The 27,552-nt window shown below is 49.2% G+C and overlaps 1 protein-coding gene across 4 annotated transcripts; it reads right to left on the minus strand.

The window, feature by feature from the left end:
• Positions 1–273: 273 nt before the first annotated feature.
• GUCD1 (guanylyl cyclase domain containing 1) lies at positions 274–27,551 on the minus strand. 4 transcript variants are annotated; one of them, XM_049619122.1, is made up of 7 exons: positions 27,349–27,551; positions 22,286–22,370; positions 21,339–21,504; positions 20,072–20,163; positions 17,725–17,966; positions 17,111–17,206; positions 13,218–17,021 (listed from the first exon to the last, which is right to left on the minus strand). In XM_049619122.1, the coding sequence occupies exons 1-7, from the start codon at positions 27,389–27,391 to the stop codon at positions 16,927–16,929; spliced, it is 819 nt and encodes a 272-aa protein (XP_049475079.1). In that variant the 5' UTR covers positions 27,392–27,551; the 3' UTR covers positions 13,218–16,926. The 4 variants fall into 4 exon arrangements, with proteins under 4 accessions (XP_049475077.1, XP_049475079.1, XP_049475076.1 ...); XM_049619120.1 differs by lacking the exons at positions 13,218–17,021; positions 17,111–17,206 and adding an exon at positions 274–4,688; XM_049619119.1 differs by lacking the exon at positions 17,111–17,206.
• Position 27,552: the final 1 nt, after the last annotated feature.

The raw sequence follows: 27,552 nt of genomic DNA on the forward strand, positions 1-27,552 counted from the left end.
TATACCTTAAGGAACTAGAAAAAGAAGAGCAAACTAAACCCAAGATAACCATAGAGAAGGAATATTTAAGATTAGAGCAGAGAGAAATAAAATAGAGAATAGAAAAAACAATAGAGACTACCAATGAAGCCAAAAGTTGATTCTTGAAAAAAATCAACAAAACTGACAAAGCCTTAGCTTGATTGACTAAGAAAAAAAGAGAAGACTCAAATTACTAAAATCAGAAATGAAAGTGGGGACATTACTACTGATTGTACAGAAATAAAAAGGGTTATAAGAGAGTACTATGAACAGTTTGTTAGAGGAGGTCATCAAGAGCATATGACTGCTGGTTGACTCATGGACTGGACCCAGGCAATCAGAGGCCCCTTCCCCTCCTCTGCCCACTAGAAGGTACATTCTGCCCACTCTTAGCTCCACACTAGGAGCTACTTCAATGATACAGCTTGAGAGAGTAATTTTTTTTCTAGTCAATTGGCAAATATTTATTAAGATTCTAACATTGTAAAACGAACTAATATGACCCACAGAGACAAAGATGAACAAGATGGGCAAGATACCTATTCTTGTGGAGCTTTCTTTCTTTTTTAATGAGTCATGCATAATTTATTTATTTATTTGGGGGGAGGGGTTTTGAATGTTTATTTTTAAAAAATTTTATTTATTTATTTATTTATTTATTTATTTAAATTTACATCCAAGGTAGTTAGCATATAGTGCAATAACGGTTTCAGGAGTAGAATCCAGTGATTCATCCCTTATATAGAACAGCCAGTGCTCATCCCAACAAGTGTCCTTCTTAATGCCCATCACCCATTTAGCCCATCCCCCCACCCTCCCCTCCAGCAATGCTTGGTTTGTTCTCTGTATTTAAGAGTCTTTTATGTTTTGTCCCCTCTCTGTTTTTATATTATTTTTGCTTCCCTTCCCTTATGTTCATCCGTTTTGTATCTTAAATTCCATATATGAGTGAAGTCATATGATATTTGTCTTTCTCTAATTTTGCTTAGCATAATACACTCTAGTTCCATCCACGCTGTAGCCAATGGCAAGATTTCATTCTTTTTGATTGCCGAGTATTATTTCATTGTATATATATATATATATATATATATATATATAGTGCTGCTATAAACATTGGGGGTGCATGTGCCCCTTCCAAACAGCATACCTGTATTGCATCCCTTGGATAAATACCTAGTAGTGCAATTGCTGGGGCATATGGTAGTTCTATTTTTAATTTTTTGAGGAACCTCCATACTGTTTTCCAGAGTGGCTGCACCTGTTTGCATTCCCACCAGCAGTGCAAAAGTGTTCCTCTTTCTCCGCACACTTGCCAACGTCTGTTGTTGCCTGAGTTGTTAATGTTAGCCATTCTGACAGGTGTGAGGTGGTATCTCATTGTGGTTTTGATTTGTATTTCCCTGATGATGAGTGACATTGAGCATTTTTTCATGTGTCTGTTAGCCATCTGGATGTCTTCTTTGGAAAAGTGTCTATTCATGTCTTTTGCCCATTTCTTCACTGGATTATTTGTGTTTTGGGTGTGGAGTTTGATAAGGTCTTTATAGATTTTTGAACCCTAACCCTTTATCTAATATGTCATTTGCAAATATCTTCTCCCATTCTGTCAGTTGCCTTTTAGTTTTGCTGATTGTTTCCTTCGCTGTGCAGAAACTTTTTATTTTGATGAGATCCCAATAGTTCACATTTGCTTTTGTTTCCCTTGCCTCCAGAGACGTGTTGAGTAAGAAGTTGCTGCAGCCAAGGTCAAAGAAGTTTTTGCCTGCTTTCTCCTCTAGAATTTTGATGGCTTCTTGTCTTATGTTTAGGTCTTTCATCCATTTTGAGTTTATTTTTGACTATGGTGTAAGAAAGTGGTCCAGGTTCATTCTTCTGCATGTCGCTGTCCATTTTTCCCAACACCATTTGCTGAAGAGATTGTCTTTTTTCCATTGGATATTCTTTCCTACTTTGTCAAATATTAGTTGGTCATACGTTTGTGGGTCCATTTCTGGGTTCTCTATTCTGTTCCATTGATCTATGTGTGTCTGTTTGTGTGCCAGTACCACACTGTCTGGATGATTACAATTTTGTAATACATCTCAAAGTCCAGAATTCTGATGCCTCCAGCTTTGGTTTTCTTTTTCAGGATTGCTCTGACTATTCAGGGTCTTTTCTGGTTCCATACAAATTTTAGGATTGTTTGTTCCAGCTCTGTGAAGAATGCTGGTGTTGTTCTGATAGGGATTGCACCGAATGTGTTGATTGGTTTGGGTAGTATCGACATTTTAACAATATTTGTTCTTCCAACCCATGAGCATGGAATATTTTTCCATTTTTTGTGTGTCTTCTTCAATTTCTTTCATAAGTTTTCTATAGTTTTCAGTGTATAGATTTTTTACCTCTTTGGTTGGGTTTATTCCTAGGTATTTTATGGGTTTTAGTACAGTTGTAAATGGGATCAATTCCTTAATTTCTCTTTCTTCTGCTTCATTATTGGTGTATAGAAATGCAACTGATTTCTGTGCATTGATTTTATATCCTGTGACTTAGCTGAATTCATGGATCAGTTCTAGCAGTTTTTTGGTGGAATCCTTTAGGTTTTCCATATACAGTATTGTGTCGCCTGCAAAGAGTGAAGGTTTGACTTCTTCCTTACTGATTTGGATGCCTTTTATTTCTTTGTGTTGTCTGACTGCTGAGGCTAGGACTTGCAACACTATGTTGAATAACAGTGGTGAGAGTGGACATACTTGTTGTGTTCCTGACCTTAGGGGGAAAGCTCTCAGTTTTTCCCCATTGAGGATGATATTAGCTGTGGGTCTTTCGTATACAGATTTTATGATCTTGAGATATGATCCTTCTATCCCTACTTTCTTGAAAGCATTTTGTCAAATGCTTTCTCTGCATCTATTGAGAGGATAATGTGATTCTTATAATTTCTTTTATTAATGTGATGAATCACATTGATTGATTTGTGGATATTGAACCAGCCCTGCATCCCAGGTATAAATCCCACTTGATCATAGTGAATAATTCTTTTAATGTATTGTTGGATCCAGTTGGCTAGCATCTTGCTGAGAATTTTTGTATACATGTTCATTAGGGAAATTGGCCTGTAGTTCTCCTGGTCTGTAGCCCCCTGTAGCATTCAGGTGATTGTGCAGTGGCAGCAGTTCAGAGATTATGGCAAATCACAACACACAGCCCGCTCCAGGTTTCACCACACCCTGGCATCTCTTTGTTCCAACACCAGCAAATGCGGCTGTTCTCTGGGGTCTGGTGGGACCTTTGCCTGTAGGGAGGTCATATATCCTCTACCAAACACCCTCCAAGCAGGGGAACTTCTTCTCCCTGTGTGGCCCATGGACCCCTCAGACCTCTCTGCCTGCTCCTGGGGATTCGCCCTTCCTCCCCACCAGAGCACCACCAGGTATTGAGTTCTGGAATTCTGACTCTGCACTCTCCTGTTTATAGAGACCTAATGGTATTGAAACTCTCTCCTTTCTCCCTGTCAATGGTTTTGGGGAACAGTTTTCTTGTTCAGTCCCTTGTGTTTCCTCTCTTTCTCTTTCTCTCCAGCTACTTTTCCTGCACTCTTCACCCTTTCTCTGTCCTCTCTCTGCAAAAACAGCCTCCTACCCTCAGTGGCTTCTCTCTCCCCCAGTTCACCTCTCCACACTGTGTACCTGCCAAGTTCTATGGCTCAAGTTATGCAGATTGTTGTGTTAATCCTCAGGTCAATTTTCTAGGTGTGCAAAATGGTTTGGTGCTGATCTAGCTGCATTTCAGGGCAGAGAGAAGCCAAGAACTTCCATGCTGCTTAGCCATCTTGGCCCTTGAGAAAGTAATGTATTATTAAGGCCATCTGAGCAGCCTATGTGACTGAACCCCATTAAGGTCTCTATGTAAACTCTTAAGATTCTGGTGGGCATATGCAGAGATCTACTTGTCTTGTGACCACTTGACACGAACCTCGTATGTAAGTGGCCTTGCTTTAAAACTGCCACCTACCTCACGGCTCCTGGGTGGCTCAGTCGATTAGGAATCTGACTTCATCTCAGGTTATGATCTCATGGTTTGTGAGTTCAAGTCCTGCATCAGGAGAGCTCGAGCACTGCTTCAGGTAAACACAAGCCCCACTTTGGGTGAGCCCTGATTCTCTCTCTCTCTCTCTCTCTGCCCTTCATGGGATTCTCTCTCTCTCTCTGCCCCTCACTCGTGCCCTCTCTCTCTCTCAAAAAAAGAACAAAAACAAAAACCCTACTACCTACCAATCTGGAGAGGTCTGCATCTTTCTTTGTTCTCTCCTTGCCTTCCACTTATGGGGGCCAGTTTCAGATTTCACCCAGGGAGTTGCCACATTTGCAAACCAACACAATTGTCTGCCAACAAATTGGACAACCTAGATGAAATGGACAAATTCCTAGAAACACAAAACTACCAAGACTAAATCATGAAGAAATAAAAAATCCAGATAGACCTATAACTAGTAAGGAGATTTAATGAGTAATCAAAGCATTCCTACCAAAGGAAGTCACTGGTCCTGGTGGCTTCACTGGTGAATTCTACCAAACATTTAAAGAAGAACTAACATCGAGGCACCTGGCTGGCTCCATCGGAAGAACATGCAACTCTTGATCTCGGGGTCATGAGTTCCAGCCCCACATTGAGTGTAGAGATTACTAAGACAAACAAACAAACTTTTAAAAAATTAAATAAATGAAAATAAAGAACCAACACCAATATTTCTCAAGTTCTTCCAAAAAACTGAAGAGGAAGGAATGCTTCCTCTTTTTTTTTTTTATTTTTTATTTTTTAAATTTACATCCAAGTTAGCATATAGTGCAACAATGATTTCAGGAGTAGATTCCTTAATTCCCCTTACCCATTTAGCCCATCCCCCGTCCCATGATCCCTCCAGCAACCCTCTATTTGTTCTCCATATTTAAGAGTCTCTTATGTTTTGTCCCTCTCCCTGTAGGTATATTATTTTTGCTTCCCTTCCCTTGTGTTCCTCTGTTCTGTGTATTAAAGTCCTCATATGCGTGAAGTCATATGATATTTGTCTTTCTCTGACTAATTCCGCTTAGCATAATACCCTCTAGTTGCATCCATAGTTGCAAATGGCAAGATTTCATTCTTTTTGATTGCTGAGTAATACTCCATTGTGTGTGTGTGTGTGTGTGTGTGTGTGTGTGTGTGTGTGTATAAAATACCACGTCTTATCTGCTTCTTTTTTTTTTAGTATTTATTTTTTTATTTTTGAGAGACGGGGGCGGGGTTGGAGGGGCAGAGAGAGAGGGAGAGAAAGAATCCCAAGCAGTCTTCATACCATTAGCACAGAGCCAACGTGGGGCTCAAACCCACAAACCACGAGATCATGACCTGAGCTGAAACCAAGAGTCAGGCGCTCAGCTGACTGAGCCACCCAGGCGCCACTGAAGGAAGCACTTCTTAACTCATTGACGCCAACATTATGTTGACATCAAAGCCAAAAAAAGACACTACAAGAAAACAAAACTACAGAGGAATATCCTCTATGCATACTGATGCAAAAATCCTCAACAAAGTACAGTTGACCCTTGAATAATGCAAGGGTTAAGGGTGCTGACCCCCTACACACTCAAAAATCCGATGTATAACCTTTGACTCCCCAAAATTAATAGCCTACTCTTACCAGAAGCCTTACCAATAACATAAATGATGGACTAACACGTATATCGTATGTTACATGTGTTATATACCATATTCTTACACTAAAGTGAGCTAGGGAAAAGAAAATATTATATTTTTTAATTTTTATATTAAAAACTTTTTTAATGTTTATTTTTGTGAGAGAGGAGAGAGAGAGAAAGAGAGAGAACATGAGTAGGGGAGGGGCAGAGAGAGGGGGAGACACAGAATCTGAAGCAGGCTCCAGGCTCTGAGCTGTCAGCACAGAGCCCGATGCAGGGCTCAAACTCACAGACTGTGACATCCTGACCTGAGCTGAAGTCGGATACTTAACCAACTGACCACCCAGGCACCCCAGGAAAAGAAGATGTCATTAAGAAAATCAGCAGGAAAATACATGCACAATACTGTACTATATCCAAAAAAAATCCAAACATAAGTGGGCCTGTGTAGTTTAAACCTGTGTTGTTCAAGGGCCAACTGTACTAGTAAATTGAATCCAACAGCATATTAATGGCTAAATTAGTCTTATTTCTATTGTTTCCTTTAGGATAGGTTAAAGAAACATGAACATATTGTCAAGAACTGGGAAGAATCTGCGCTCTTACCCTGTTTGGAAGCTGACAACTTAGCCGACCTCAGTCTCTTGGATGCTAGCGGAAGACACAGCACTCCTCAGAGGCAAAGGAGTTTTTAGTACAGCAGTAGCAGCAGCCAGAGTACCAGCACTGTGTTATGGCAGTTCCCCGAGCCCCAGTTCCCCCAGGATGAGACAAAAGAGGGCCAAGCAATCCCTGCACATGCAGTGGGTTGCATTAAGAAGAGAAAGGGAAAGAGAGAGAAGAGCTTAAAAAATTCTAATCTTTTTTACTGGAAGGTAAAATATGCCTGCCCCTTGTTCTAAAGGCAGACACTATCTCTGTCTACCAAGGTTGCAAGAACACCTGCATTTTGCTTCAGAGGGAGACTTTGCTCTATCTGCTAAGGCTGTTGGCTCTACAAGTGTCCTTGAAAACACAGTCCAGGAAAACACAGTCCAAGACAAAGGCGTTCATGGTTTTAGCTCATGAGTCTTGCAAAAATTTGAGAAAAGTGAGAGACCTACAGCAATAACTTCTAGCAATGTCCATTTCTCATTTCTGCATCATCTTGACTTCTGGCAGTTTCCCCATGAGTGTACTACTCTATCAGTCACTCTGATTAATTTGGCTGACAGAGGCTGGACCATATCAGTTCCATTTGTCTCATAGGATTTCATTAATTTTATCCATAGAACTTCAAGGAGAATGAGCCCAACCTGCAAATTAACCTTAGTCCTACCTCCTAGGGTCCTCAACCCAACAGCCTGGACAAATTGCATGAACCATGAAGGTCTACCTTAGAAAGCCAAGTGGCTTTCTCAAATATTGACCTTTCCACTTGGCTTAGGTCATTAATCCAGGTATGGCAGGATATATTAGATACTGTCCAATCTCCACCCTGGCCCACAGGAAGAAATCTAGGCAAGATTATTATCTATACCAACCTAGCCAGTGACCTAATACTGATCTGAAATGCCCTCCTGGGCCAAGGTGGTAACAGTGATCACTTCTTCTAAAATCAAGGATAAATGTTCCATCACTTTTTCTAATCAGATGACTACCATCATGGGGATATCTGCCCACAGAGTACACATAAATAACGAGTCAGTTACTGGTCCGGGAAGCTCCCCTGAGTAATTGAGGCTAGCCTCATTTTAGTGAGATCTTCACAGTTGTCTGTGGGCTACCCAATCTATTAATGGTATTTGCTTAAACAATTGAATGGATCAAAGATCTAAATGTAACAGCTAACCCTATAAAATTCTTAAAAGAAAACACAGGAAGAAACCTTCATGACACTGGACTTGGCAGTGACTTCATGGATTATGGCCCATGACCAGCATGAAGATGCAAGACACCGTTTTGGGGGAAGTTGGCTAGTTAATGCCTGGCTTCCATACAAGTACAGTCATCAGAGCTCCCGTGGTGTCCCCAGAAAGAAAGTGTTCTCCACAAGTTTTGAGGTCCCCCAAGTGGGACCTACATCAGTCAAGGAGCAAGTTGATATCTCTCCTTGTGGCGTCCTGACCAGTTGGTAGGCCTTCGGTTTCCCAGTTAGCTTGAGTAATTGAATCTAATCCTTGTATTTGGAAGGACTGTCTGAGGGTAGTCAGTCCAATCTCTCCTGTTTGCCCATGCCACCAGCTGGGTGACACTTGTCTTCTCCATAGAATGGCTGAATGAGATCTATGGAGACAGCGGTTGGGAAGGCATCTGGTGGCATTGCAGTTGTTTCCCCTGGGAGATTGCAAGAGCCAGGGCTATATCCCCTGTGTTGTGTTTCCAACAGCCTTCTGGTAAGGTTAATAGGAATGGTGATCAAACTGTGGTCAAAGCCATCTGGTTGGGAAGAAGGCAAATCCCTGCAATCGGTTATGTTTAACATGCTTGCAAAAGTTTGGGAATGTTACACCGGGGCATACATATTTCATAACGAAGACTCCGGAGGCAATTATGAAAGACAAGAATCATTAATGATTAATGCTTCTCCCTCCCTAGCTTGTAAAATCTAAGCTCTTTCCTATCTAGGTGCCAAAGTTGCCATTCCTCCTCCAAAGTCAGTATAAATTCCAATAGCTAAAACATCACCTTTTTTCCCCCAGTTACCCCTTTCTCAAACCCCTAGCCTTTGTTTGGAAGGGTCAGGTGCAAGAGGAACAAGAACATTTTTATAAAACGCACAGAGACCTGTTATTTTCCCAACTTCATCCCACATGGGCCACCATAGGGGGTCTTGGCAGGCAATGTACTCACCCAAGTGGTCATTGTCCTTATGATCTCTGACCATGTCAGTCCAACAGGAGAATCCAAGTGGCTAAACCAGAATCAAGTTTGAATTCCTAGGCCTCCCTTCAACTGGGCTGTCACTTTAGAACACATGCCAAACAAGCTGGCCTGGAGTTGTTCTTAGGAAAAAGAAAGAAGCAACATGCCCAGGAATCATCAAGTTTAAATCCCCCAATCCAGGGCGCATGGGTGGCTCAGTTGGTTAAGCGTCCAACTTCAGCTTGAGTCATGATCTTGCGGTTTGTGGGTTTGAGACCCGCATCTGGCTCTGTGCTGACAGCTCAGAGCCTGGAGCCTGCTTCAGATTCTGTGTCTCCCCCTCTCTCTGCCCATCCCCTTCTCATGCTCTCTGTCTCTCAAAAATAAATAAACATTAAAACAATTTTTTAAAATTAATCCCCCAATCCAAACTGCTTTATGAGAGAGAGTGGACCAGGAGGGAGTGAGGGAGATAGACTCAGAAACATATATATATATATATATATATATATATATATATATATATATATGACAATGTATACATTGTTTAACATGTTTATTAACATATATATGTTTATTTTCGAGAGAGACAGCAAGAGTGAGAGCGAGAGTGGGGGAGTGGCAAAGAGAGAGGAAGACACAGAATCCAAACAGGTTCCAGGCCCCTCACTTTGAGTGCCTAGCCCAATGTGGGGCTCGAACTCACAAACTGTGAGATCATGACGTGAGCCAAAGTTGGACGCTCAACCAACAGAGCCACCCAGGTGCCCCAAACCCTTTTTTTAAAGTTTATTTATTTATTTTGAGAGAGAGAGCTTAAGGGAGGGGCAGAGAGAGAAGGAAAGAGAGAATCCCAAGTAGGCTCCAAGCTGTCAGCACAGAACCTGACTTGGGGCTCGATCCCACAAACCGTGATATCATAACCTGATTCGAAATCAATTAAGTCAGGCACTTAACTGACAGAGCAGCCTGGGTGCCCTTACTCAGAAACCTTTCTGAGTTGATTCTTTCGGCATTCCAGCATTGGATGGGTTTATCATTCTTGTCAGCTACCTTCATCTGCATTGCAAACCCAACTGGAGGCAGTAAGAGCCCGAATACTTGGCAGTACTTCTTCTATGGCTTTCTGTAGGAATTTGTCTCATGGGACTCTCTCTGAGAGGGCCAAAGCTTTTTTTCGGCAGGCAGAACCTACTGCAAGAAAATCTCTAGGAACTTTTACCATGGTCTCCTAGTGTGGTTAAGGCTGGCATGAGAGAATGCAGGAAGGGCTGAGCGGATAGAGGGCCCAACTGTGCCACTCCTCCTTGGCAAGCACTACGTGCTCCAATCCCTCATTGCTCAAGCAAACCAGCCGAGGTTCCAATGATCCACCTGCTTTCTTCCCACAGCTGTTTTGAATTCCCTATCCTCTAGTCTCTGTGTAGATGTGCATCTCTATAACGGTTGTTTGAAAGGAATCACAACCGGGGTGCCTGAGTGGCTCAGTTGGTTGAGCGTCTAACTCTTGATTTCAGCTCAGGTCACGCATGATCTTGTGGTTCGTGAGTTTGAGCCCCACGTCAGGCTGTGCGCTGACAGCACGGAGCCTGCTTGGGGTTCTCTCTCTCTCTCTCTCTCTCTCTCTCTTTCTCTGTTCCTCCCCCAATCACATGTGCTCGCTTGCTCTCTCTCGCGCACATGCAAAATAAGTAAACTTAAAAAAAAGGAAGGGGTCACAACCATCTGCGTACGCACAAGAGGACTTACTACTTGTTGTTACTACCACCAGATAATGCAGGATGCCTCCTGCCCACGGAGAGTTAACAATGACCAGTGCACCATCCAGGTAACTGTCTTGAACTTACTTGCAGGGACTAAGCCTACAGGCCCCTCTCCAATTCTTCTTCACTAACAGGCAATAGAGTGAAGGACTATTAATCACCTGATCACCACACAAGTTGGTCAATAAGTTTTGCTACTGATTCTCATGGACTTCCCATTAATGGCCTGCAAGGCCCTCATTCTTTTTCTTCCAGAAAACCACGTCTTTGTGAGCATCCCCTTGTTGCCAGGACTTTTAAGAACCATGAAGGGCCTTATTTTCAAATTGGCCTGTCACAGTTTCATGGATGCTAGTAGAAGACAACACTCCTGGATCGGAGCAAAGGACAGTTTATTATAGCAATAGCAGTGGCCAGACTACCAGCATTTTCTTGTAGATTTTCCAAGCCCCAGGGCCAGGGACTCTTGCACTTTCAGTGGGTTCTGTTACAGGAGAGGAACTCTGAGTTTGAAGAACCCGAATCTTTTATAATAGGCGATATATCTGCCTGTCTTTGGCTTGAAGGGAGATACTATCGTGTCTTCCAAGGCTACTAGCTATATGAACATTCCTGAAAAGGTAGTTTAGAATGAAGGTAGCCAAGGCCTCTGCTCATGAGACATGCAAAAATGCTCCCACTCATCCTTGTAGGAGAGAGTGTCTCCTGAATTCTGCAGGACATCAAGGTTCAAATGCAACCTCCCTCTAAATGATGACCTCTGGCTCTGACAAATACAGGAAAGCCACTAAAACAGGTATTGTTAAACATCTGCTGCCGACCATTCGTTCACACACTTTGTCAAGGACATACTAGGTGTTAAGGGCTGGGAGCTACAGTAGAGGAGACAGGTAGACAGGATGATGTGGTTGGGGGGTGCAGGGAAAGGTACTCCTTTAAAAGTGGTGACACTGAGCAGAGCCTTACGGGAAGAAAGGAGTTTGACATGTGGGAGACACAGAGAGGAGGCCAACTTGGCCGCCTCATGGGTCTGTTGTGAGATGTAAACATTAAACCCTTGTAAATCAAGGGGCTCTGAACAGCTTGGGGAGACTAGCTTACCAGATCTCCCAGGGCTGGGGGAGATTCTCAGGAAGCAGTATTCAGGATGCATGTTGAGGCAGATGGCCAGGGAGAGACAAAGAGGAGGAAGTCCAGAGGTGAAGGGGAGGAGAGGATGGAGAAATCACTGGAGAGGCCACTGCGCTGGGCCCGTGGGAGTCTCAGCCTCCATTTCCTGGCACTGAGGTTTTCCCATGAACACTTAAGTCCATGCTGGTCCCATGACTTGGCCCCTGGGACCAGCAGCACAGCAGGATGATGTCTCAGTATCTTCCTGGCTTTGTCAATTCTGTTCTGATGCTAGAGGATGGGGGCAAGTCCGTGATGTGTGTCCCTGGATACTGTAGCTAGAGGCAAGTCAGCAAGGAGAGCAGAATCTGCGCTCTTTCAGAGTATTGGGGCCACATGCCAGGTTTTCTACCTGGAGGCAGAACCCCAAGGGCCTGTGGCAGCCCATCTCTAGCCCCAGAACTCAGAATTCACTTCCTGGCTCTTCTGGCATTGGCTACTCCCCCCCCCCCAGGGTCACCAGGGTTTGCTTCTGACTATGGTCTGGGAAAGCAGCAGTGGTGGGTTTGGGTCTAGCTCTGTCTATAGCTTGTTGAGTGATGACTTTGGACCAGTTGCTCCCCTCGCTGGGCTGCACTCTCCCCCTCGGACTGGACCAACGGTTACTCAAGTGTCAGCATGCTTCACGGGATACTAGTGTTACACAAGAACAACTGTGGCTAATTGGGGGAAAACCTAAATAAAGGGAGTCCCCTTGCTGCAGGATTATACAGAGCCTTTTCTGTACATCCTAGATCTCCCAGAGGGGACTGTAGGTAGCATGCAGTGTTTGCCAAGCTGACCTGACCAGGGTACCCTGTTATACAGAGCTTCTCACCACTGATATATTCTGAAGGGCATGCCTCAGGATGTGCTAGACCAGAGGTCTCCAGGGGTATTCCTAGCTCTGTTATGAGATTTAAAAAATGTAACCACCAGAACTCCCGTGATCCTTGCCTCCTGTATCCTAGCTCTGTGTAATCCCCAGTGTATACTGGATTTACTGGTGCACTTCTAACAGAGTCCTGCAGAAATGATAGGATGTAACTTCTTTTTTTTTTTTAAGTTTATTTTTGAGAGAGAGAGAATGTGTGAGCAGGGGGAAGGGCAGAGAGAGAGAGAAGAGAGAATTTCAAGCAGTCTCTGCATGCTGTCAGCAAAAAGCCCAATGTGGGGCTTGAACCCACTAACTGTGAGATCATGACCTGAGCTGAAAGCTGAAATCAAGAGTCGGACACTTAACCAACTGAGCCACCCAGGTGCCCCATTTTTAAAAATATGTAGTTATTTATTTTTGAGAGAGGGAGAGAGGGAGAGAGAGAGAGCAGGTGAGGGAGGGGCAGAGAGAGATAGGGAGACACAGAATCTGAAGCAGGTTCCAGGCTCTGAACTGTCAGCACAGAACCCAACATGGGGCTTGAACCCACAACTGTGAGATCATGACCTGAGCTAAAGTCGGATGCTCAACCGACTGAGCCACCCAGGTGCCCCTAGGATGTCACTTTTGAGATTAGGTTATTAAAAGGCTGTGGCTTGGGGAACCTGGGTGGCTCAGTTGGTTAAGCATCCAGTTTCGGCTCAGGTCATAATCTCACGGTCTGTGGGTTTGAGCCCCGTATTGGGCTCTGTGCTGACAGCTCAGAGCCTGGAGCCTGCTTCAGATTCTGTGTCTCCCTCTCTCTCAGCCCCTCCCCCGGAACTCATGTTTTCTCTCTCTCTCTCTCAAAAATGAATAAAAGTTAAAAAAAATTTTTTTAAAAAAAGGCTGTGGCTTCCATACTGGGTGCTCATTCTCTCTCTCTCTCTCCACCCCCTCCCCCAACTTTATGTCATTACCACTTGCCATATGATGAGGACACCCAGGCAGTCTGTGGTCAACAGCCCTATTTGTGAGCCTGGAAGCAGATGCCCCAGGATGTCAAACCTTGAGGTGACTGCAGCCCTGGCCAACAGCTTAAAAGGCCCCAGGCCAAAGGCACCAGTTTGGCTGCACCCAGCTCTCTGTTCTGTCCGGGCCCCTTGGCTCCGGTGGGGCCCCTCCCAGGAATCCTCAGCCTGTCCCCCTCTTATCCTCATCTGCATGCTCTGAGCAGCCAGCTGTACCCAGTTCTTGTTACCTTATCCACATTTGTCCTGGTTCAACACCTCCTTCATCGTCATTTTTCTCCCACAATTGTATTCAATGGTCACTCAGAGGCCCCAAGCCAGTCTTTCCCATGCCTGTCCCAACCATGGTATGTGCATTCAGGATGGGGCCCCTTCCCCTAGGATGGGCAGAAGGCTCCTGCTGAAGCACAGAAAGGGGCCAGTGTTGTCGGTTACACATGCAGAATACGTGCTGTGCCGCCAGGCATACTCTAGCAGGGCACCCCGTCCTCGGCTGGTCAACTCCCTGATTGAAAGTATGTCTACAGGGCTGCTCTCCAGTTTGGAGAAGGGTCCAAGACCTCAGTCAGAACTCCTAATACATCCCCTCAAGGTGGGGCTTGGGGAGGGGCAGAGCAGCAGTCAGTCAGGATGAGGTCCCAGCTGGAGACTGGGACCCTACCCAAGAGGCCTGCTCTGGCTCTTTCAGCTCTCTGTGGGACCTGGGGCAGGTCCGAGGCTGCCAGATACTGCAGGATTTACACACATGTCCTTTTTTTCAGAAACAGAATCCTTATCAAATGTAACACTAGAAGACCCCAATAGCTACCAAGTAAGGGGAGCTGCTGACTGGGGGTGGATGGTACAGGGAACGCTGGAGTCCTGCCCACAGGACTCCCCCCATCTATTGCCTCCTATGGGCCCCACTGTCTCCCTCATTTGATTCCACCACCCCCCAGACCCTCCTCCTGCCCAAAGCTGTGTGCCCTCCACGCCCTCTTCAAGAACCACAGTCAAGCTCAGCTCTGACGCCCTTCTGCCCTTCTGTTTCTAGCATTGCCTACCTAATCCTTATACGAGCATCAGGAGGGAGGCAGAACTGAAAAGCAGTTAAACAGGATTCTAGTCTGAGCTACAACCTGGTATGGCAGGCCAAGGACCTGGATTCACATGTGCTCATGCTGAGAATTTAGGAGGGAAACAAGAATTCACAAAGGTGGGCCATAAGTTGCCATCATTTTGCAGTGAGAATAATGTTTATTGAGAATGGCTCATTACAAACAAAATATATATATGTAGAAAATCTCTGCAATGCAAAAGATCCCTTTTGTCCCTGTGTGGCTGGAGTGAACAAAACCAACCGTCCAGTGTGGCTTCGCTGGGCCCCTAGCAAGGGGACAGGGGTCATGGGTGCCACATGCTATGGGCAGAAGTTCCTGAAGTCTGGGCTCTCTCCAGCCTTGTTTTCATGACATGTGCAAGAACACAACGTAGCGTGGTTTGCATCCTACCCCCATGACCCTCCCCGGGCAGATGGCACCGTCTCAGGCACAGGTAGCTTTCTTGTTAATCTGCCAGATGACCTCTGGCAGGTGACCAGGTGACCTCTAACTTGTGGCCTGCCCAGGGACTGTTTCTAAATGTCACACGATGGACTGAGGTGCTGGGACCACTCTCCGTGGAGGCCGCTCTCCATGACAGCCCCACCAGTCATCCACAGCTTCGCTTCCTCATTGCCTTCCTTGATGCATCTATTCTTACCACAATTTTAGCCAGACCCTTCCTGAGGACGCCCAAACCTCAGCTGCCACATATGGTACTCCTGGGCGTGAAACCAGAGTTCCCTGGGATCTTGGGCCACCCAGCATTAAGGCAAAAGAGACGAGACCAGTCTGAAGGCAATGCTAGTCTCTGAAACCAGGGTGGCTGACCTGTTAGCTAACCAGCTAATAGCGCCTCCGTCTCGGCCAAAGGCTGCATCTGGTGCCGAGGAGCGATTTGGCTGGGTGGTCTGACAGCCCTCATAAACAGAGCCCACCTCTGCCCCTCAGAGCAGCCATGGTGGGGAGATGCCAGCCGGCTGGTGGGAGCAGATGCTGAGCATGGTTTGCGGTCCAGAGGGATGGCAGCTGCCATGTGGCTCTTGGGGTAGCCTTGCTCCCTTGCCAATGACCGCTCATGAGGGGTGGGTGCCCTCAGCCCCTTTGGGAATGATCCATTTCCCTTAGTTTTTAGGTGCAGATCTGCATTCAAGACCCAGGCCCACCACTGTCCTGGACATACTGTCCCCAGACTGATGGCCAGATTTTGTCTATAAAGTGAGGGGTCCTGGCACTCAGCCCACCAGCTGTGAGTCCCTTTCTCTTTGAAAGAGAACTTGGGCTGGCTTATCTGCCCTATGAAGAGAGGTGTCAGTGGTTCTGAAGTACCTGAATCTCACTATTATTGTCTTACTTGAGGGTGACTCTCACTCCCCACAAGTGAAAGCTTAAATCTCAAAAACAAAACAAAACAAAACAAATAGTCCATGCTACGTGCAGTGCTATGTGATCCTGGGCAGGTACCACCTTTCTCTGTCAAGAAAAAAAGAGACCCAACTTTCTGTGCAAAATGTCCTGGCATGAACACTGGGGTGGGTGGGAGGCCACAGGCTATCCCCCCCCCCCCACTCCCTCAGCAGTGCAGGCCCTAGCACCCCAGCACCTCCAGCACTGTGAGGCTTGGGGCTCCCCATACCCAGAGAATGGGCCCCACTGTCAGGGCTTAGGCTAGTGTCAGGAGGCCTCATGGGTTGCGGGGGCGGGGGGATCTTTGGGACTCAAGTGGCTGTTCTTGGCCCTCAGGGTCAGGCATTCTCAGAGTACATTCAGCCAGCAAGAGCCAGGGCCCTGTCTACTCCCCTCAGGGCCCTCCACCCTACAATGCTATAGTACCTGGAGGGTGCAGGGTGAGGGGTGGGGTTCAGGGTCCTTTTGGCCTGAGGCCCAGCCCTCCTCAGGGCCCAGAGGTCTGACAACCAGCCACAGGAACTTGGGTCCACGGGGAGGCGTGAGAGAGTGGCGGCATTCACCAAAGGGCACAGGGAGGTCTATAGCACTTCTGGGGGGACAGGGGGGAGGGAAGTTCCCAGCAAGGCCTGGAGCAGTCTGCAGCCCTGGGAGCTGGGGTTGGCTACACGGTCTCCAAACACACAGATGCCATCCTGACAAGTGGCATCTCCAGGGCTCAGCCCCCAGGTCTGTGGGGAGACGAGCTCAGCCTTCTCCACCTGGGTCTGGTTTGCAGGCAACAAAGGCGCCCACGGGGCTGGAAGTCCCCTGGGCGTGGTTGGAGTTGGGCCTGGGGTCCCAGGGGAGGCTCTACTCAGATGCTCTGCGGAGGCCTCCAGCAACCAGCAGGTGTGCAGGGTAAGTGGCATGATGACACGCGCAACGCTGGTGGACAAAGCAGGCACGCCTTGGGCTCCAAGAATTCCCTGGGGCTTTGTCACATGGGCCAAGGCTGGATGCAGTTCTGCATCCAAGCCCTAGCAGCTCGGGGCCTGCGCCAAGGCCTCCTGAGTGGGCCTGACTGGGGTGTGGCAGGGTGGGGTGTGAGGGCCTGGGCACACCAGGCTCCCGCCGTCAGCTGTCCAAGTAGACAAAGAGGATGTCCTCATCTGTGCCATAACTGGTTCTGGCCTCCTCGAAGTTACTGATGCTGGTGCTGCACATTCCTGCTGAGGGCAGGAAGGGCAGAGTGGGGTCAGCAGGTAGAGGGGGGTGTACCTGCCTCACTGGCGCCCAGGGGAGCTGGAGGACATCTCACCATGGCTCACTCGTCTGGCCACCCTTTGCCACTCGTCTTCCGTCCCCAGGAAGCCTTCCTTGCCTATTTCAGGCTTCATGAGCTCATTCTCTGACCCTTCCCCAGTTTCGAAGATGGAGAAGGTGAGGCCCAGAGAGGGGAAGAAACATGTTTGAGGACACATGGGGTAAGTGTGCTAGAGTGAAGACAGTCCTTCCCAGTCCCCAGGGCGGTGGGGAGCCCTTGCTGGATCTGGAGCAAGAGCTGGAACTGGGCAGACCTTCCTCTCTGACAAGTATGCTTGCTAGCTGTCCTGGGAGGGCTGGAATGAGGGAGATGGCAGGGACCAGGGTGGGGGACAGCAGAGTAAGGGTGAGGCAGGGCCCTGGGCAGCGGTGTGGGAGGGAGATGGCCTGGCCTGGTGTAGCAATGACCAGGGTGTGGAGGCTGGCAGGACCTCGGGTTTGTGGCTGCTCTGTGTAGGCCAAAGAAGCAGCGCAGATGACAGGAGCTCAGGAGGAGCAAAAGTTTGGGGAGAAGGCAGTGAGGGAGGTCTTGAATGAGAAGGTATCATGGGGACTGGACTGTGAATGCAGCCTGCCCCACCCACTCTCCCCAGCCCGCCCAGCACTCACGGTCAGCATAGGCTGGGTTGTTGTAGAAGATGCAGCCAGTGGCCCGGTTGTAGCCACGCAGAACAATGAAGTGGCCCTGGTAGTCAGGGGTCCGGCAGAAGCAGCGGTGACCGCTGGGAGCGAAGCAGCAGTACTTGACAGGACTGGAGCAGAGGTCGCAGTGCAACACCCCAGAGTTGACCAGCACAATGGCCACGTGGCCCTGTGCCAGGTGCTCCTGGATATCCTGCACGCTCACTGTGCTGTGGGCGGGAGGAGAGTCAGCTGGCACCGTTGGGTCCCATTCCCCATCTCTCAAGTGGACCCCTGCCTGGATCACGAAGCTTGGGGACATGGCTGACTTCCCTCCCTCCTGAGCTCTTTGCAGATAGGAACATCCTGCCTTGTCACTACGGCCCAAGCTCAGCCCAGGATTCAGCATGGGACCAGTGCAGGGGGTGGGAGAGCTCTGGATGTGCCCAAGGACCAGCTGGCCCTGTCACATCCTTCTAGGGGTGGCAGGAAGTCAGCTCCAGATGAGACCCTGTCAAGGGCCACTGGATCAATACATGGGACCCCACCTCCCACCCTGGCTAGTGAAGTTTTTTTTGCTGAGCACCCTCCTTGATCATTTACCCTAAATCACGTGCAGTTTACATTGGAAGCTATCAGTTCAACTTAATTCCCAAAATCTGAGCCAAGCATGGCTTCATCAGTTTTAAAACCACATGCTTCTCGGGGCGCCTGGGTGGCTCAGTAGGTTAAGTGTCTGACTCTTGGTTTTGGTTTAGGTCATGATCTCACGGTTCGTGGGTTTGAGTCACGATGCTGTGCTGACATTGCGGAGCCAGCTTGGGATTCTCTCCCTCTTTCTCTGCCCCTTCCCCACTCGTGTTCTCTATCTCAAAATAAATAAATAAGAACTTAAAAAAAAAAAAAACTTAAATAAAATAAAGCCACATGCTTCTCTGAAAGGACTATTTTTCTTTTTGTTTTTTCTTTTCTCTAAGGTTCCTTGTGGCAGACGGGGCTGCCCACGAAGGGCTGGTCAGCAGCGTTTCCAGGGGACCCCCCAGTTCAGCTGAGCCAGCTGCTCCCTGAGGCAGACTATCAGGCACTGCCCCATTCAATGCCCCACAAAAGGCAGCAAATCCAGAAGGGGAGAGGGGCTGTGAAGTGGTGGTTCTCTAGGCTATGGGGGCCTCCTTCCTCAGCAGTCTCCTCAGGAGTGGCAACGTTAGCACTACGTGGCCTGACCCAACTCCAGCCCATGGCTAAGTCACAAGGCGCTTTGGTTTGGTTGCCTCAGCCTGGAGAAAGACGCCATTTTTCCATTTGGTCTTTGAAATAAAATAGCTGGCTGAGTTCCTGATGGTACGTACAAGAACGGGATTTCAACTACAGAGAAAAAGCGGGGGCTGCGCTGGAACAAATGCATCGTGCTTCATGGAATAATTGGGTGTGGAAGAGCCAGGTTTGGATCACAGCATGGCCGAGTTGCCGAAGGTGACCATGGGCAGCTCACACTATTTTTCCCATCCTCAGTTTCCTCACCTGAGGAATGGGGACAGCACCAGCTTCCCACTCAACAAGATAGCACATGTCAGGTGCCACTAAATAAACATTTGTTCTTTTCCTTCCAACGTGTGCTCACATGGCTGAAGGACGTGTGGAGACTTTTCCCATTTTCCCAATTACCTATCATGCAGTAACATTATGTTAACAATGAAAACATAGGTCTGTAAAGAACAGGGAGACCTGAGAAGAGTGGTCTAGGGGAGCCCAACCAGGATCAAAGCTAACATGCCTAAGCCTGGAGAAGAAAGTCATTAGATTCTGAGGAAGTTATTTCCAGGATCTGCCCGAATCGTGTTCCTCACGTATAGCTGAGAAGGGGGAGACCCACATAAGGTCATAGCAGTCTGTGGAGATCTGAGAGCCAGGCCTCCCTAGAGACCCTACACACTGGGCTGTCCCGTTACTCTCCATCACCGTGCCAGCACATTCCTTAGGCTGTCACCCCTTCATTAAGGCTTCCTGTGTTCTGTCTCATGCTACCATCTGTGAGCAGACTGAGGGCAGGCTGGAGTCTGTCTTGCTCACTTGTTCCTCCAGCCCCTGCTCATGATCCACCTGAGGCCAGAGTTTTGTGTATCCACATGTCCCCATTTTATGGATGGAAACAGTAAGGCCTAGGAGCCCAAGTCTGTGTGCCCTTAGCCTCAGAATTGGCCGAGATTCTGGGTAGGAAAGCCCAGTTCCGCCTGACTGCCAAGTCCCTAGCCTTTCCTGTACATCATCCCAAGGCCTCCCCCATAGTAAATATGTGGGTGAGTAGGTGCACAAGGAAGAGTGAGGGGAGGCTCACCATTTTTCCACCAGCACCTTGCAGGCCTTGGCTTGTGCAAACAGCTGGTTCACCCGGGTCTCCTCTGTGTCAAAGTGCTTTCTGTAGAAGGACTGAAGAGGGAAGAGCAGGCTGGAGGGGATGCCTGTCCTGGCTGTCCTCACCCCATTTGGATGAAGTAAAGAGCATGTTATGGAGTTAAAGATGGTGAAAGAGGGGACGAGCCCGGCCTGCTAGGGGAGATGCAGCACACCCGGGCAGAAAGCTGCGTCTGTCTCAAGCCGGCAGGATGGCTAGCCAGAATGCACAGGACCACACAGAGGCATGAGGAGGACGCTCAGGAGACAGGTAAGCAGTTGAGCTCAGGCAGCCTAGCTCCCCCAGCAAGGCTAGTCATCCCTGGGCTTGTGAACCCCAAGGACATCAGTGGGAGTCTGTGGTAAATGAGCAAAAGGGGTGGCTGAGCCCACTCAGATGCTCCTCCACTGCTTGGCTTAGCAAGATGAGATTCATGGGACATACTTTATTTGGCATAGGGGACTTAAGGGGGCTAAAGCCCTCAGGGCAGAGGCAGGAGAGACCCTGTTCTTGGGTTCTTTTCTCTGCCTTGCAGCCACAGTGATCAAGCCAGATCCATTAGCGTTCTTCCCCCGGCCTGGAAGGTTCAAAGGAGAGTTAGGTTGACTGGCACTGGCCACCATGTGACAACCCTCTTGCCAGCGAGGCCAGGAGAGACTCTGTTCTGCCAAGTTTTGGAGCCTGGGCCGACATGTGCCTCTGCAGCAGGGAAGACTGGCTCTAACTACACGGGTTGGGGGGTGGGGGTGCACTGGTATAATGTCGAGGCTATGTTGACATTCTATTTCAAAAAGAAAAAAATAGGAAAGGTGGCATTTTAGTTTTTCTTCCTGAATAGCAATTACCCAGATTGGAGCCAGCTGTCCCTGTGACAAGGAAGAAAATGGGCAAGTGGCAGCAGGGTGAGGTCAGAATGACATGCTCAAAGGCCCTGGACAACAGGAAGGAGGGATGCAGAAGGCGGCCTGAGATGCTCCCCTGCACATCATCAAGTGCTCTTGAAGGTAGGCAGCTCTCACTGCTTAGATGCTTTGGGCAGGCTGGACCTCAAGGTCACCCGGTCTGACTGCTTCGAATGTCCTGCCCACTGGACATTTGCTGCTGTTCCCCGGTCTCTGTGCCCCTGTGTGCCCACTCGGGTGTCAAGGCCTTGACCATACCCTTTTTCAATTACTGGGCCTGGGTGATGGCCTGGCGGTTGAGTGCTCACCTGGTTCTTGTAGCCCTTGTCAACGCCCAGGGTCTGTGTGCAGAAACGGTGCCTCACGCCAAAGTGGCGCATTAGGTAAGCCAGGTCAATGGTCCAGATGCTCCTGGTTAGTCGCAGCTCCTGCAGGGCACTCTCAAACTCATTGTCGTCCAGCTGGCCCAGGTACCTGTGGGCAGACAGGCTGCTGAGGTTGGCTTGCCAAGCTGGCTGGGGTCATCCTCCTCCCAAGGGCCCACCAGCCACTATCAGAAGGCTCCATCCTTTGTCATGATCCTACATCTTGTCTACTTCTTGGGCACAGCGTGAGGCTGCCTGGGGCACTGTGTTGGCCCCAGAGTCGAGGATTCTGCTTCTTGAGTCTCTTGCAGGTTGTGTGACTTTGGATAAGTTGCCAACCACTCTGGCCTCATCTCTAGGATGAGATGCTTGGACCACATCAGTGGTTTTCTAAGTTTCAGACACAGAACCCTTTTGTTGAACACTGTCTTTCCTGGAATTCCAAGATATAAAACAGGTATGGGAGAGGTTACTCTGAGGTTCCTGGCAGCTGCCTGAAAAATCTCCTACAAGGAGATCACTATGGTCCCTCTATGCTCTGATGCCTAAGGTTCCTGTGATATTCATTCACATAGCCTTAGTTCAACAGTCGGCTCCCTAGTGACTGTGTCACTAGGGAGCCTGAGGTTGGAAGGTCCCATGTCCCTGTCATGGGGTCACTCTGTGGGCCAGGACTGGGCACCTGGGTCTTCCTTGGCTATCCCCTGAGCCTAGTCCACCCTTTGCTTGCTTTTGCAGATGGAACCAAGCCTGGATGGAAGCTGAGCCTCCTGTAAACCCTAACCATGAATAGCCATATGGATGATGAATCCCACCCAGGTCTTGCCCTGTTTCTCCTTCCAGCCAGAGCAGATGGTGTGGATGGGGAGAGCCTAGGCCTGAGCACTCACCGCAGCACCATTTTGGAGCAGGCCAGGCCGCAGTCCCAGTGGTAGAGCTGCTGGATGATGGGCACGGGCAGCTGCACAAAGTCTCCTGTGTGGAAACACAAGGAAGTCACAGACCTTTGGCATTGTGCCTGTCACTGCCACCCCCATTGGAGCCACCATCATTGGCTCCTGCCCAGATCCGGTAGGGGCTGTTCAGAAGCTGGTAAACAGCCTTTCAGGTGCCTCAATCCATTCTCCTTACAACAGCAGTAATCTCCCCAAAACAACCAGTCAGAGTAGGCCAGCCCTGCACAAAACCCTGCAATGGGTTGGTTCCTGCATCTCTTAGGACAATGCCTTCATGGCTGCTGCCCCAGCACCCTCTGCCTTCTTGCCTCCCTCATCCTCATTAGGCCTACCTCTAGGCAGAACATTCACCTGCTGTGATCCCTTATGCTCCAGGGCCTTTGCATACCTCTTCCCCCTGCCTGAGCTCTCCTGGCCTCCCAGGTGCCTGACCTAACTCCTGCCTTTGGGTATCACTTCTCCACGATGTTGCCTCCATCATGCATAGCCCCCTGCTACATGCACTCACAGACCCACAGGCCTCTCTTTTAGAGCACTCTTTTTGGTGGGACCTCTGAGGAGGCTGGGACAGGGCAGGCACATGGGAGATGCTCAGCAGATATTCAAGTCTGAATTCATGAGGCCCCTCATGGTCTACCTAACTCCAAAGCCCTGCAAGGCCACCAAAGTGTGAAGTCCGTGGTTAGAAGGAAGGGATAGTGTCATGTAATCTGTGTATGTGCAACACTACTCTAGGTGACCTCTCAGTCTATTCTTGCCATACAGTGTGGAGCAGCAGAAAGAACCCAACCTAAGCATTTTAGCCCCAGCTCTGTCACAGGCTGGCTGTGGGCTGAGCAACTGACTTCCTCTTGCTGGACTGAGTTTGGCTATCTCTAAAGTGGGGGACTTTGGTCTGATTCTGTCATTCAATCAACAAATATTTCCCAAGAGCCTAGCACCTGGCATGTGAACTGGAGATGTGGTGTAAGTGACATAAACAGATCCCTGTCCTGGTGGTCAGCAACAACAAGCAAGTGTAAGAGAAAATCAGAGGGCTAGTCTGGGGAAATGGTGGGGGTATGTCTTAGAGAGTGACAGTGAGGAAAAGGAAGACAGGGGGGAACAACATGCACTGAAGTGCTAAGGCAGGGGCCAGCTGGCATGTGGCCTATTGGAACCTCCTACTCTGGGATCCCACAATCTGGACAAAGTTCATAGTCTAGAGAAATGGGAGGGACTTCACTTCAGCTATCACCACTCACTGCTCATTCATGACACCCACTCAGCATGTGAAAACCCAGCCCACATTGTTTCCTCATCTTGGGAGTCTCTGGGGTCTCTTCTGAACCCATGACCTGTCTGTGCAGAGCTGTGCCAGAAGCTGGCTTGCTATGCCAGCCCTGGCTCCCGCTGCATGTAGCAACCAGAAGGGCCCTGATGTCTCTCCTGGCTTTTCAACCTGCTGGCCTTGTCTGGGCAGTGTCTTGCCTGGAGTGAGTCCCAAGCTCCTATGCTCCTATGTCTAAACTCTCCCCAGCCTGCAAGGTCTGGCGCAGATGCCAGGTGCCTTCTCTGATCCTAAGCTGGCTATGCCTTTTCCCTCATCTGCACTCTGTCAGGCCAGAGTTCACGCTTTGGCTCACAGGACCCTTGCATTGAACTTGTTTGTGCCCTGCTGAGCTGTTGTACATTCCCAGGAGGCAGGGACCTGTGACTGCTCCTTCACTGCCTTATACTTGGCCTTTCTCCCCCCATTCCTCACCTCCAAGGGCAAGCAGCAGGGTGTATGGATGGCAGGATGGTGTGGGCAAGTACAGGCCTCTTGTTGGCTGAGTCACTTGAGGAGAGGCATTTGGCCTCTCTGTGCCTACTTCTTCCTCTATGAAATGGACCGCCACAGATGCCAGTCTGCAGAGTGCTATGAGCACTCAGGGCAAGAGCATGTGTAAAGCTCTTTGCAGGTGCTGACGTGAATGCTGCCCTCCATCCAGGGTGGGCCTGTACACTGAGCCCAACTGGGCTGAGGTTTTTGTTCCCTCCTTCTCCTGACCCCTGATGCCTCTAAAAGGAACCCAGGCCATCATTCAAGGCCTCCCACATTTGCCTCTTCCCACTGCCATAGATTTAGTTCTGAGGGCTCAGTGCAGCCTGACTTCTGCCTATCCTCTGTTCCAAATTCTACCTCCAGCTCCTCCCCCATCTGTACACAGTAGCCAGAGGGATCCCAACCACAGGCTCCCATTACTCTTAGAATAAAGTTGTCACCCCATTCCATGGCCCGCAGGGCCCAGCCCAATCTGGGCCCCACCAGCCTCACCTTGGCCCTGACACCTCATGAACCCAGTTCCACCCAGTGACCCTGGGAACTCATCAAGCTTCATTCCACCCCTCTGCAAATGCAGCAGTCTCTGTCTGGGACTTTCCTCTGCAGTTCTCGAGGCTGCCCCTTTTTGTCATTCAGGTCCCAGCTCAAACGCTCCTCCTCTGAGAGGATTTTTCTGACCATGCCTTCAGGGGAGAAGGACCCCCTTCCCAGCATCCTGTTTGTTTCCTTCATAGTACTTAGCAAAATTAATAAGAAAACTAAAAATAAAATAGAGCTACTCCATCTCCCCACAAGACTGTAAGCTTCCTGATGACAGAGTTTGCTAATCTTGTTGACTGTTATTCCTAATGCCTAGTGTCTGATGCTTAGCAGTAACTCAACAAACATTTGTTGGAAGAAATGAACTTATTAAGCAATCAATGTGTGCTACGATTTGAGAACACTAAATCTCAAGTCCTGCTCTCCAGATCATATTCTTAAAAATTCCCTGCAATGGGGGACGCCTGGGTGGCTTAGTCGGTTGAGCGTCCAACTTTGGCTCTGGTCATGATCTCATGGTTTGTGGGTACGAGCCCCACGTCAGGCTCTGTGCTGACAGCTCGGGAGCCTGGAGCCTGCTTCGGATTCTGTGTCTCCCGCTCTCTTTCTCTCTCTCTCTCTGCCCCTGCTTCGGATTCTGTGTCTCCCTCTCTCTCTCTCTCTCTCTGCCTCTCCCCCACTTGTGCTCTGTCTCTCTCTCAAAAATAAATAAAATGTAAAAAAAAAAAAAAAAAAATCCCTGCAACAGGTTGAGTGGAGAGAGAGCAGGGTGCTGTTCTCTCATGGTGGAATGTGTCGCTTTTCAAGAATCCTTCACTGTGGCAATAACCCACCTTTTTGTTTCTCTCTACATAGGCTGTTTACTCCCCAGCCTTTGCTCTTGCAAATCCCTTGCCTGGAATGTTGTCTCCCATCTCTGAACATCCAAATGCTTTGGTCTCTTTCCCTCTCTGAGCCCTTCAATATGGAGTATTTGATGTGATTGTGCCTGCCTTCCCCACTGGACAGACTGAGAATACATCAGTGGCAGGCAGGGACAGGGTTGCATTTGCCTCTTCCCAGCCCTTCGACACTCATACATGCTTGATGAATGGAAGGTGTTTTTCCAAAAAGGCCTTATCTCTTAAGATGCCTAGGCCTACTTGTCATGGCAATGCCCCAACCCCCTCTTTAACCCCCACCCTGGCTTCCAGACTACGGCCCTCTGTTCACGGTTCCCTCCTCACTCTGTGGCCCAGGCTCTGGCACTGGCTAGCTGGGTCATCTTTGGCCAGGCTTTGACTCTGTCTGTGCCTTCCCCTATTCTCAGCTATAAATGTGGCACAGGACAGCTGCTCCCTAGGGCCCTTGTGTGCTCTTCCTCTTCTTGCCCTGGTCCCTAGAACCCCTTGATTCTGAGGCCTCACAAGGCTAAACACTTCCACATGGCCATCTCCAGTCTTGGCATGGGCAAGTTAGCCCACAGGGATCCAGAGCTACTGCTGTGGGAGAGATAAGGGGAGGCAAGGCCTTCTAAGTCCAGAACTGCTGCCAGATGTTGATGCTTGGAGCCAAGGCTTTGTCTCACCTGAAAATAGGGTTTGCCTGTTAGGCCCTGGCCTGGCTTCAGTTGGCAGCTGTTGCCAAAGAAGGTAGGCAGATCATTGGTCCTGAATACTTACCTCCTTTCAGCTCTATCTGCTTGTGTGCAAAAGTGCAAGTAACAATGGTAACCTACTTTACAGGGTCCTTATGAGGATTAATAAGGCACTGCATGTAAACAACTTAGCACAGTGCCTGCTCGGAGAAAGCTCCCTATGAATGTGAGCTATTACTTCACTGAGACTCAGGAAACCAAGTGTCTGATCCAAGATCACAGAGTTAGATAACTGGAAGAGTAGGGATGCAAAAATCAGGACAGCATCAGACCCTATGCTCTGCTGCATTCACAAAAGAGACCCCTCTCTGGTTGTGACACCAAGCTCCCTGATGTCTTAGGGTTGGGTCACACATGCTCTTGACCTCTCCCTTGAGTTGGCACCTCACCTCAGAGTTTACTAGCACTTTCTCTTTCTAATCAACCCTGAGAACAGGAATCTTTGCCTTTCCCCTCCCCCACTCAGGAAAGCAAACTGAAGCCCAAGGCACTAAATTTCAGTCTTGGTTTCTGCCCCACAGGAACTCAGGCCACCTGAGGGCAGAAGGAACCAGAGGGTCAAGAACTACTGCAAGACAAAACGCTGACCCTGGGAGGCCAGGGTAAGGGGCACACCCATTGCTCTGTGCTCTGGGCCAGGTCCCTGCCCTTCTAGGCCTCAGTTACCCCAGAGTTCCGGGAGGGGACGGGATCTCCTAAGACGGCTCCAGCAGGACTTTTCGCTTCTGGGCAAGGTGCCGCCCTTGCCTCGAAACCAGGACCCTCCCACCACGACCGCTTTCAGAGCTGACTGGGGTCCCAGCCCTAAGAGTATTAGTAAATCCCAAGTGACCCGGGCTGGGGATAAGCGGTCAAGGCGGGAGTGTATACACCTGGCCAGGTGTCGCTCAAAGCCCTACAGCCCGGCCCGTGGCGGCGGTCGGCCCAAGGTCGCGCGGCCGGACCCTGCCCGCGCTAGGGCGGAGTCCCCCTCGTTCCCCGGGGTGAGGGCTGGGCCCTCGGGGAGGCACTGACCGGGCTCGAGCGGCGGCCCCGCTGCCTCCGCCTCCGTCCTCATGACCCGGGCCGCGCGGGGCGCCCATGGCCCCCGCCCGGCGCCGGCTGCAGCTTCGGCTTCGACTGGGGCGGGAGTGGGGCCGGTGCGTGTCAGGTTCCTCCGCCGCCGCTGCTGCCGCCACTGCCACCGCCACCGCGGTGGGGAGAAGAGGAGGCGGTGGC

The sequence above is a fragment of the Panthera uncia genome (genome assembly GCF_023721935.1).
Source record: "Panthera uncia isolate 11264 chromosome D3 unlocalized genomic scaffold, Puncia_PCG_1.0 HiC_scaffold_8, whole genome shotgun sequence".
NCBI lineage: Eukaryota > Metazoa > Chordata > Mammalia > Carnivora > Felidae > Panthera > Panthera uncia.

Coding starts and splice junctions, on each gene's coding strand:
- GUCD1 (XM_049619122.1), bottom strand. CDS start 27,391: ATGAGGACGGAGGCGGAGGCAGCGGGGCCGCCGCTCGAGCCCG. Junction 21,505..22,285: donor TGCTCCAAAATGGTGCTGCG/GTGAGTGCTCAG, acceptor GTCTGCCCACAG/GTACCTGGGCCAGCTGGACG. Junction 17,967..20,071: donor AAGGTGCTGGTGGAAAAATG/GTGAGCCTCCCC, acceptor TCCCGCCCACAG/CACAGTGAGCGTGCAGGATA.